Source organism: Gymnoscopelus microlampas (genome assembly GCF_963454915.1).
Source record: "Gymnoscopelus microlampas genome assembly, chromosome: 21".
Lineage (NCBI taxonomy): Eukaryota > Metazoa > Chordata > Actinopteri > Myctophiformes > Myctophidae > Gymnoscopelus > Gymnoscopelus microlampas.
The window spans coordinates 30,120,834-30,133,315 of record NC_139958.1 but is presented as its reverse complement, the minus strand read 5'-3'; the positions used below and the strand labels follow the sequence as shown (position 1 = coordinate 30,133,315).

The window sequence follows — 12,482 nt, the reverse complement described above, 5'->3', positions numbered from 1 at the left end:
CAGAAACACTTGCTCAGTGAGTCGACCCTCTTGCTTTCAGAACTCATTGGTGCACCTGCTGACTGCCAAGGAGAGGGACACTGCACGGTCAGTGTTCCAGGGCCTGGACCTGGACAAAGATGGCCTAATCACAGGAGCGGAGAGTCGTCTGGCCCAACAGTCCTGGTTCCACAAGCTCAGCAAAGAGACCCAGTCCTGCAATGTGAGGTGAGTGCAACACTCGGAAGTCATTTTCAAAAGAGTTGTAAAATCATACCAGGCCAGGGTGAATTAGCTTTAGATTTTGTTTTATTTAACATTGGTGCCAGAGGGATGTACAATAGCTTAGAAAAGTTCAAATATTGACATTATAAGTAAGTATGGAACTCAACCTTAATGAGACAGTAGTATTATCAATATGATAGGAAAACATAAATACAAAACATTTTAAAAGACATATATAATTCTAATCTCATTTCCTTTAGTTCACACAAGGAGCTTTTTTTCCACTTTGCATGCAGGTAAAACATTAAAATAAGCACTCACTGACAATCCAGGTCAAGAAATTCTGTGCATAAGTTTGGTGCAAGCCAGAAAAAGCCAAAGCCAAAGCTGAAAGCCAATGCCAATTGGCAGACAAAGTTGTATGGGGAGGGGAGGTGAGTAGTGTGGACTGGGAGGGATGGTGCAAGTAAAGAGAAGTTGAAAACAACATACAGCATACAACAAGCCTTGTTCTTCTCTCAGTAACTTCACCATCCATCATATCGAAAAAATATTTTTCATTTCAGAGGATGCACACCCCAAGAAAGGATGACACAAACCTGAGTTGCTCGCAATCTAAACTATTTCATCAATTATCGTTTACCGCTCAGTAAACTTAACCAAAGTCTAATTGATATGTTTATAAAATGGTCATGACATGGACCAGTTGCTTAAATAGTTTTGTGTTTTAGTTAATTGGATTATTATATTTTTGTGCTTGCTCATGTTTGCTTGCGAAACAGAAAAGGGTGTGCTAGTCATACCCAATGCATTGGCAATCAATGATTGATATTGATTTCTAATTTGTATGCCATCTTGCTGTGATTCTAAGTTGTGGAAAGGGACAATAATAGGGCGCCAAGCAGGAAATGTCTTTTATTATGGAAAATGTCCAAGGCCACTCAGTAGCCTTTCCCAGTCTGTAAGAGGCCCACAGGATAGACGATGATGATCAGTGAGTTACTACAGTACTAATAACAATACTAAGTCATCATGCTGCCTGCTCCATCTGCTTGGATCCTATTATAAAGCAATCTGAAGCTAGAACAGCTGGCCTTCTCTGGTGATTTAAAACAAATGATTGAATGAGGTAATAGTCAATAGAAGTTATCTATTATTTTCTCCATACAATGTTTTGTTAATAAATTTCTATGCATGTTTAAAAAAACATGCAAACATGCATAACATTTCATTGATAGTGTGATTTAAGTGTGCATATGCAGACAGTTGAGTTTGAATAAGATAGAAAGGACAGTGCAATGGCAACTGTTTCAAGATTCATGAAGTTTTATTTGTCACATGCTCATACTGTATGTGCAGCGAAACGCAATGCTTCATATTTTAAAGATCAACACACCTTCCTTCCCCTAAAGTTTATTTTTAAAAACGAAAATTCAATGAACCATAAGAACAACCACAAGGGGGTACATTACTGCGGATGTAGAGAAATGCCTCATAATGGCTCACACAATCATCAGAATCACTATTACACTCATATCTCATTCTCATGTTGCCCCCCACCAAAGTATTAAAGGGGCAACCCTAATCTGATTTTGTAGTTTGTTTTCCAGTTCAGGTTAAAAACTACAGTAGATAAAAGATATTGTAGGCTAAATGAAATGCAGCTGCAGCTAATCAAATGAATAATGGGTGTGTTATGTATGCCCATGCAGAGTCATGGGTGTGTCAGCGTTAAAGCATAGAGAGTAGTCAACCGTATTGTCAGTCAGTGCTTGCACATTAGCCAAATTCCAATACTTCTACCTCGCATCCTGTAGTCGCGCCTTAGCCCCTCCCCCGAGCGAGGATTAGGATGCCAGAGGACAGAGGAATCAATCCGGTTTGACTAAATTGCCAAATCCCAATACTCAACTCAAATGTCTAAATCCTCGCCTCCTCTGTGTCATGCTGTATTAGATGTTATATACCTCTCTAAGATGCTTAGGAATTTAGCGGTTTGACATGCATTCTCTCACAACAAACACGTGTAAAATAAGATGAATGAAACCATTACTGATTGATTGAATATGCAAGTGTACATCACTTTAGGCTAAGTTTTATTCATAAAAATAAAGATTGTGTACAACAAACTACAAACCTAATAGTCTAAACGTGCAACTGACAACTGCAGCTTTGATCGCTGTTATTCAGAGATAGCGCATAGGCCTATCTCTTCCAGTTTGATCAAGTGTCAACTTTAACTCTCAGACCGTCCACACACACACACGCACATTTTAACCATGTAATTACACACACACACACACACACACACACACACACACACACACACACACACACACACACACACACACACACACACACACACACACACACACACACACACACACACACACACACACACACACACACACACACACACACACACACACACACACAGCATTATGTTTACGTTCACAATTACAATTCGAGCAGATCAAACGTTTCGTCTGCTCTAAATCATCCGTTTGAAGTCTGCAATAAAGTGTGGCTTTTGGATCCCATAGCCTGAGGAGGTGGTCCGCTGCATAACAAAACAGATAGTCACTTAACACTTCCGCAAAGGATCACTTGAAAGTCGCTGAAGGATACACTTGATCTATCCTCGCTGATCATCGCTCCAATCTCTCCTCGCTCTCAGCTCCTCCAAAAGCAAAAACAATTTGTCAATTTGTGACAAGAACAATATCCGGGTCACCTTGTAGGACGGAGTGTGGCGGAGAGGAGGAGGCAGAAATTAAGGTGTTGGAATTTGGCTATGACACATGTAAATCTAACACACCTATTATTAATTTGATTAGCTGCAGCTGTGTTGCTTACATCACAGCGTACTATGGGTTTGACTGAAACAGGCAGAGCTGATTAGACTCTAATGAACTGTGCATGATTAGAGTCAGCTGGAGCGTGAGCTGCAGTGCGTGATCACGTGACCTCAAGTACACGTCTGTCTCAGTCAAACGAGAAAGAGAGCGTTCTAGAGATGCTGTAAAGAGTGCTGCGTTCTGCCGCCTTGTTGAGCAGAAACCCATCAGTCTTATGCAGACTGCTGTTTTCCCTGCTGTATTTTACTAATGGAAAACAAACTACAAAATTAGCCCAGGGTTTCATCCTCCTTTAATTAGCTAGAAATTGCTTGTTTGTGTGTGTGGGCATGTACGTGTTACGATAGAGAACTTGAGTCCTGATGTCAAACTCACGTCCCCTGGGTCACGGAAGTGTTTTCCCCCATTCACAATCCCTTAGATGTTTTTAAAATCACATCATACCATGTCATAAAAATTAGTCTGGCGATTCTGTCAGGGAGATGGCTCTGTGTCTCCGTTTATGATATTTAGTTATATTTGATGCTTGGAGAAAAATGACTTAATTCTGTGGCGGTACCCTGAAGTAGTGTTACTGTCCCCACTGAAGCATGACACACTCCATCAAAATATTCCTGATTCCTTTCATTCATTCATTAATTTGAGTGTGTGTTTTTATTATTTAGTTTGCTTGATGAAACAACTGAGAACTGACAACGCTATTCTCCAGAAAGAAAGATCTAATGCACCATGACATGGCACTGATTTTGCGCGCGGTGGCGCCGGGAGATGGCCGCATGTGTAATGGGTGATATGTGTCGTTATAAGCCTGATAATTGTGGTCTATTTGTAGGCGGCCCTTTATTTGCTTATTCTTTGGATAAACCATCAGTTTATGCTTCATAACCATTATGAGTAAAATCATTAGTTAATTTTCTTATATGACGTGATGTAAAGTAATAAGTCTATGTGATTTTGAAAGTGAAAAAAACACTGCCATGACCCAGAGGGCATGGTCTTTGACGTCAGACTTCAGCACTCTATTTCATGTTACCTGTTTTGCTTACCCTACCATTACATTGCTCACCTTTCCATGCGGCATTCCACACCCCAGACTCATTGGACTGTGCTCTCCTATGAACTTTGGGTGAGTGTGACTCAGCATTGCATGTCGACTGTTTATGACGTTCCTCACTTGAACACCCACAAGCGCTCGTGCAGCCCATCTGCGGCATTTGTCAGACTACAGCGACCCTTTTCCGTTTTCCGTCGCTGGAAAAAAAGATAAAGACAGCATGCATAAATGGATTGAGTTTAATCAGCAGAATGCAATGTGTACACTGAGAGCCCTTCATATGATTATTTCTTTTTTGTATTTTGAGCCTCGAACGAGGTACAGTCTGGCCTCTTATTAGATTGATCAAAAGAAAGGCTTTTGTTCTCCTTGGAGAAGCTGTCCTGAGCTTAACCCATTCCATTCGGTAACGCATCTACAAATGTCTTCTAAATCCTAACTGGTTTCTGAAAAACTTATGTTGCTATAATATAGCAACATACGTTTTTCAGAAACCAGTCCATGTCAAGGACCCCCAAAATGATATGTATTTGGCCGCCGACCCCCATCTCAAAATATTTAGTTCCAGGGACCCCCCCAGAAGCAAAGATTTGAGTTACAAATGTTGGCTTTAAAAATATATATATATTTAAAGATTTGCACAAATTTTCACCATTAAAAAATGAATAAATAGCAGATCTAAAAGCTCATAGCGTGGCACTCTGTGCCGCGCTATGAGCTTGCATATCTGCTCATTTTAAAATAAGTATAAAATAATGGCTATAGCTCAAAATCTAAAATGACACAGATGCGTTCCCGGATCGAATGGGTTAAGAGGACACCGGGGCCAAGTAGGTGCAAGGGCGTTTCAGGGCCCCCTTGGCCTGGCAGAGCATGCATCCTAATCTACTCATTAAAGATGGAAATAGAGTGAGGGAAAACTTCTCCCTTTGGTTCTCTTTGGTTTTACAGCTCTTTCATAGAGGTTATTTATCACCCTGCCAACTTAACACTGGTCGGTGTGTGACAAGAATGACAAGGATCTTTTCTTTTCAAAGACTTGTCATTCTCAGAGTCTCTACCCAACACCCTAACTTTAGCAGTGAGTGATGAAATATTTATGGCCTGCATGCAGTCTGAGAGACAACCATTAACCCATTAAGGCCCGGGAGGAGCATCATGTGTTATTTTAGATTTCTTTGGCTATTCCATATCAGATAAACAAGCTCATAGCTTTGTGTGCAAATATAAAAAATAAAAAATAGAACATTTGTAACTCAAATGACAAATCGTTGCTTCTGGAGGTCCCTGGAACAAAATATTTTACAAATGTTCGCTTAAAAAAATATCTATTAAAAAATGTGCACAAATTTTCAAGATTACATTTTTTTTGCAGATCTACAAGCTCATAGCGTGGCACTCGGTGCCGCGCTATGAGCTTGTAGATCTGCTATTTTTTGAATAGCCAAAGAAATCTGAAAATGACACAGTATGCGTTCCCGTTCTTAATGCGTTAAGACACCGTTTTCTTTCCTTTTTTTCGCTCTATATCTGTACCTGACCTCCCAGTGCTGTCATAAATCACATTTCAGAGCAATGGCGGCGCCCTGATGTCTTTCATTTACGCTGGCAGTAAATAACACTGAGCGTGTCTTCGCCTGTCTATCTATCTCCTCATGCAGCATAAGTCATGTGGGCCCTATCTCTGACAGCAGCCCAGCCAGCTCTGGCAGTGAACGGAGCAAGTCCGATGACAGGTTTGTTTACTTCTCGTTATTTTGTTCTTGTGTACTTGTGTGTGCAGATGTGTGCGTGCGTGAGTGCGTGCGTGTGTGTTTATCCAGGATAGGGGACATTCTGGGGACATTTCCTGTCTGGTCACCTTGAGGGAAAGGTTTGTTTTCATAGCTGAGAAGGATTTTTAGAGCTAACGTTACAGCTAGTAAAAGATTCAGGTTGGAGTCAGGGTTAGGATTACTGTGTGTTCCAAGATCCAAACATCACACCCTTCATGATGAGGCTTTCACTTTGTAAACCTACAGTAAGTCGTATGGCTGTTGTTGAGTTATAGCTTTGTTGTAACTTGTTTAATGTCTGTGCTTGTGTTGTTTCATCCTGATTTTCACCGATTATTTTTCTTGCTGCCTTTCATCTGTGTTTTTGCAGGTGTTTTTTTCTATTTCTATTGTGTATCCTTGAGCTCCCTGAAGGTGCTAGACAGATAAACATTTTTTTTTGGTGTGCGTGCGTGTGCGTGTGCGTGTGCGTGTGCGTGTGCGTGTGCGTGTGCGTGTGTGTGTGTGTGTGTGTGTGTGTGTGTGTGCATGCATGCATGCATATGTATATGTGTATGTGCACTTGTGTGTGCACTACCTGCATCTGTTGTGGTTTTGTCACATTATGCTGATAATAATTTTCACCTAAAAGATTTGAAGTGATTTACCTTGGTAGTTACCTTGCCATGATGTAACTCCAAAGGTGGACAAGAAATTAAAAATAATTGCTCCATTAATTAGAAATTGATAATTAAGAATATGCTCCCCATTGACTTACATTGTACGGTGAAACAGCTCTCAAAGTCACTCTTTTAGCGCATAAACGAACACAAACTAAACTGATTCGGACAATATAGAACATCAACAAACCCAGTACTGTTTATTTTTTTTATACAAATTTCAACTTCCGGATCCGCCGATCCAGTCCAGGTTTTCTTTCTAATAAAAATATCTAAATCAACAGTAAGTTAACATTTTTATTAAAAAAGAAAACAGTACTGGGTTTGGTGATGTTCTATATTGTCTGAATCGACTTTATTTACATTCGTTTACATGCTAAAAGAGTGACTTTGAGAGCTGTTTTACTGTACAATGTAAGCCAATGGGGAGCATATTTTGAATTATCAATTTCTAATCAATGCAGAAATTTCTTTTTATTTCTTGTCCACCTTTGGAGTTACATCATGGCAAGGTAACTACACAAACCAAACCTCTACCAAAGAGGTCTTGCCCTTTAAGTGAGAAATTGAAATTAACTATTACCATTATCAGAGCTGGAGCTCATACCAAAACACATACTTTAGCTATGATTCATTTTAAAAACTATTTTAGGACATTGTCATAGCAACCCAAAACATTTGACCCTCTCTTGTGCCAATCAGGTCGGTGAGCTGGCCTGAATTTCTGAAGGAGAGTGCCATCTACATTGTGGCTGCCCGGCCCAACAGTTTTGCCTTGCACATCCGCCTACCTCTATAGTCCCCAAGGATGTCCCCTGGACCCCAGTAGAGAGAGAGAGAGAGAGAGAGAGAGAGAGAGAGAGAGAGAGAGAGAGAGAGAGAGAGAGAGAGAGAGAGAGAGAGAGAGAGAGAGAGAGAGAGAGAGAGAGAGAGAGAGAGAGAGAGAGAGAGAGAGAGAGAGGGAAGAGAGGAGCCACACTTGTATTCTGTGGAAGAGAGCTAATTAGGAAATATATGGTTAGGATGTAAGTGAAGGAACTAAGCGGACTGGGTGGAGCAGTGTGCGACCACAAGACAGCAGATCAAGCCATCGATAGACTCTCCTCGTCTGCGTCATTCTGACACCGCACACTGATGAAAACGCCCCATCGGCTGACACCTCGACTGACAACATTGTGACATTATTTCCATCTGGGAAAATAACAGGAGGGAGATTCAGGATGACGGCAGGTATTGGTCAAGGAAGTAGGTCGTCCCCTCCCACTCGCTGCTGTTTGAAGCTGTCTTTGAAGGCTTTGAGTATACACAGATCATGCACATATCCATCCGAGAGCCTATAGGATTATCACACTAAACATCATGCTCTCTGTTTCTTCGGCTACACAAATGCACCTTTCCATGGATGATGCAATGGTGTGATTTCGTTGCGTGTGAAAGGATGTTGCTCTTTCATCGAGCATTCATTGGCTCGTTCTATTATGGGATTGCATCATTTGCCAGTGAAATTGTTAATCATACTAAAAAGTCATTGTTTGTACTGTTTGAGTCAATTGACTTACAGTATGGGTGGAGGTCAGCCCTGGAACTGCCGTTGTCAGCACATATACCAAACAGGAATGAAAGCTATCTGCGTACATATTATATAAGACCTGCTATACAAATATGAATAATAAATTATTATGCATTAAAAAGGCTGTATTTATTCCTCTACTCTGATCTATCCTGTTTTACCCCATTTGTCAGGATTAGCTTTGCTCTTATGAAGCATTTACTGTGACGAAATGTTCAAATCAAAGCTAACCCCATAACTGACTTGTATATATAGTGCCGTTTAATATGTTTTCTTTCTGTATTGTGCTCTCCTTGAGCTGCATTTTGACAAAGCAGAATCATCTGCGTCTGTTCTAGTGCCATTATTTGCACCATAGAAATGAGAGATGGTTACTATTAGGCTACTATCCGTGAGAACTAAGTAAGCACCAGAAATAATTGAACTGGAAGAGAATAGGATAATGTGGTCCACAAATTTGCCTCCATGAATTTTGCATAAACACTCCTTTGGAGTTGTTTTGGAAGCATTTCATAAAAGTACATTGATCACACATGGAAATGTACCCTTTCGTAAAAATCACTGGAAACTTGCAGAAAACAGCTAGTAGCTTTGATTTAGGGAGCTCAGTCTCATGTAGTGTTTATGCCATTTAATGAAGGTTCAACAGTATGCTGGGTCCTGTTACTTGAATGAAGTATGACTTGAACCATGATAGTCTGAGGAATGTGACAGTGATTAAATAAATGCATGGCATTTACTTCTCGAGAATCTTGTGTTTCTGTGTCTTTTCAATATGTGCAACACCACTTACTGTACAGGTATCCCTCAGACATATGCACTCTTCACCTGTCTTTATGGATGGCTTTTGTATTTTTTTATGATTATTATTTTTGTTTGATAATGCCTAATTATCTAACAAGCGCAACATCCAAATAGCACTTGGCTGTAGGGCTCTTCAATGTATGAGATGGGAAGGACTCTTCTGATTGCCTCTCTCACAAATGTTTATCAAAATCATTAATAACCAGCTCTTGACTAAACAGAGCAAAAGATGCTCTTTTACAGAAACCTTTCTTCACACATACAGTCATACGTACATTCATACGTACATTGTTCAGTACAGCTCAAGCTCAAACTCAACTTTAGACGTCACAGGTTTACACCAAGTCGGTGTGGGTAAAATGATCTTGTGACAGTGAGAGAGAGAGAGAGAGGGGGGGGGGGGGTGATGGAGATTGTTGGATTCATTTGGATCAAGGTTATATAAAAGATTCAGTGCTGAAGTATATCTACACAAGCAGTCACCCTGGGTACTTAAGTGATGAATTAGCACACAGTCTCTCTCTCTCTCTCTCTCTCTCTCTCTCTCTCTCTCTCTCTCTCTCTCTCTCTCTCTCTCTCTCTCTCTCTCTCACACACACACACACACACACACACACACACACACACACACACACACACACACACACACACACAAAAGGCTGCTTAATCGGTTGGAAAACTACTTTTACTTTTTTTTCCTCTTTCTTCACAACTTTGTAATTGCCAATTTCGCCCATGTGCGCTTGCCTGTCACTGCCAACCCTGGCCTTGGGAGGGTGTAGACTACCACATGCTGCCTCTTCATCAGCCTCTTCATTTCACCTGACAGAGAGGAGTTACAACATGAGAGTGTGATGTGTAGTTTAACACTATCTCTTATACCCCCCCTCCTTGCTGAACAGGCAGCCTAACCAGTAGACTGTGCCTATAGCAGAGGTGTGTGCTGGGAAAGACATTCAGCCCTGGACTCAGGGTTTGATTTGGTGGGGGCGATTGGTTGGGGATCCATGCCTGTTTTTGGTATCATCACATTGTCGGCGGGGATATGTTTTATCCATGCTTGTGATTATGAATTAACTTTACTGAATTAAGTACAGGCATTTCCTACAGCGAAAAGTAGACTCTCTGACATGTTTGATATTTATGTTTGATAATATCACAATTTAACACCCGTCTTCAAACTCTGCCTTCATAGTGATCTCAACTACTGCACAGTGTTGTGACAGCATCTTGCACGATTGTGACACTATGTCTGGACAGATTTTATCAACGCAATGGGGGGATCAATCGTGTACACCACACAGAGGTGAAAACCATAGCCACACTGCCATGGCTGTTAAAGATCTTCTAGACCTTTGAAATGTTATCACACTAGATGTATTACATTCTGATAGTCAATCAAGTCAATTTATTCACCATTTTACAGCCGCAACACAGTAGCGAGCGACTGAGTAGCTAGGCAACGGAGCCCATGACGTAAGCACAAGTTGCACTGAATCAGGGATGAATCGGCCCAAAACTACTGGAGTGTGAGCCCGGTTTACTTGGATGTGATTAGAGCATGCGCACAGCACTCTCATGTTCACATCAAATTACGGACACTGTCACAAAGGTGGGGTAAAGACACAGACAGGACTGGACAGAGGGTAAAACATTATCGATCATGGTCTACTGGCCCACGATTCAGCGGCCCACCGGGATTTGTCCTAATATGCCAGATGGCCAGATGGTTCAGGACACACAAAGGTCACCCAAGGACAGAATCTCCTGCTGCCCATAACTGCCATTTGCTTTCGTTGCATCACCCAGCCACGCCAGGGCCAAATGTTTTACCTCTACACCACCTGGCCCCAGAAGAAGATTCTTAAGATACACTGATGTAATCTGTTTTTTTCTTGTTTCTATTAATTAATACGAAAATGTGTGTGTGTGTGTGTGTGTGTGTGTGTGTGTGTGTGTGTGTGTGTGTGTGTGTGTGTGTGTGTGTGTGTGTGTGTGTGTGTGTGTGTGTGCGTGTGTGTGTGTGTGCGTGTGCGAGTGTGTATGTGTGAGCGTGTGCATAGTCTGTGTCTGTCTGTCTGTGTCTGTGTCCTATGCCCTTGTGTTCTAGTTCCACTGATGACTGTTTGAGGGCACCTGTGTGAATATTTGCTCGGTATGTAGGTGACATGCTTCTTCTGCCCACGCAGGCACTCTCAACTCCCTGACACAAGACTCAGGTTTTCATTAGTTCTCTACTCTACTTAAATAATATTTTCCATCTAACCTGGCATCGTTTTGTATAGCTACGCTAGGGAGAGCTTATTGTGTGTGTGTTGCCTCCTGTTGAATGCATTATGAAGGTGTACATTTTTAAGCACACCTCACATACTCGTTGAGCACATGGGAGTTCTTCCCAAGGAATTCAACCAGTCTGATGAGGAGGCACTGGTCTGTTGCTTGGCAGCAAGTAAAGTTGCAAATGTAAGATGATATGTCTGTACACTTACAGTAAGCGAATTGGAACTGCAGTTCAAGATATAACAGCTTATGTTTGTGCTGAACAAGTTCAAGATAATTGGAATTGCAGTTCAAGATAAAACAGCTTAGGTTTGTGCTGAACAAGTGGTTGGTAGGTTAGCAGTGAATATTTCAAGCCATCATGGTGCTCGATTTGACAAACCTACTGTAAGTGAGCAGCTGCAACTCTGCCTAAAGAACATTGTGCTGTTACAGTAATGCTATTGGCTTTCAGGACAAACAGTAGGGCATCCAACCGCAACCTTGCCACCACCACTCTCCTTTGGTCAGTCGTCTTAGAAATCTAGTGTGACTTGAAAGGCGAACAGACGCTATACTGTCCAGCTCTCCCAGTCTTGTTGCCAACAACTCTCCCTACAGTAGCAACGCCTTGATTTACTTTTAGTATTTTGTTGAATTTACAAGGGCAAAGAGAGCCTGCTTTGATTAATAGTGGCACTCACAATTAATTTGCAAATTTGAATGTGTCCATATCCCTTTGAGTTCTGTTCTATGTTGGACACTTGTCCAACACTAGTGTGTTGGACTAGTGCTGTCCAGCACTTGTCTAGTTCATCTAGTTTTTTCCATGTCATTTTGTTTCAATTAAATACAATACAAAACAAAGTATTAGAGAGCCCTGAAACAAAAAGAAAAATGTATAATCTCAAGGGGAAAAAATCGATTCATGTGGATCTCGGGATCCGCATGGGAATGGTGTGGCTCCAAGGTTGGTCTCAGACTTCATCTGGCCATCTTCAGACATCAGCACTCTATGACGTCAGTCTTCTATGACATATCTATAATGTATGACTCCAAATGTATGCAAGGGTTCAATCAGCCCGAACACAGCCCCATGACTTCCATTATAAAATGTAAATATTTCAAATAATTATAAAATACATGTGTGAATTATTTTTAAATAATCTGAGGTAGTGGTGGAATGCCTGTGGCCTACTGGCAGTCTGGCAGACATTTGATGGTAATCAGTCCAGTGGTTTGCAAGATTAGTTCCAAACTGACAGGCACTGACCCTCAGTCGACTCCCGCAGATGTGTA

General features: G+C 41.3%; 1 protein-coding gene across 1 annotated transcript in view; it reads left to right on the top strand.

Annotated features, from left to right (window-relative positions):
* The window catches only part of phf24 (PHD finger protein 24), a 45,784-nt gene extending 38,392 nt beyond the window's left edge, over positions 1-7,392 (top strand). The window contains exons 6-9 of the mRNA XM_084046624.1: positions 41-207; positions 4,156-4,188; positions 5,778-5,852; positions 7,253-7,392. Coding sequence (XP_083902750.1) covers positions 41-207; positions 4,156-4,188; positions 5,778-5,852; positions 7,253-7,349 — 372 coding nt within the window. The 3' untranslated portion in view covers positions 7,350-7,392. The remainder of the gene's footprint in view (positions 1-40; positions 208-4,155; positions 4,189-5,777; positions 5,853-7,252) is intronic.
* The last annotated feature ends 5,090 nt before the right edge of the window (positions 7,393-12,482 follow it).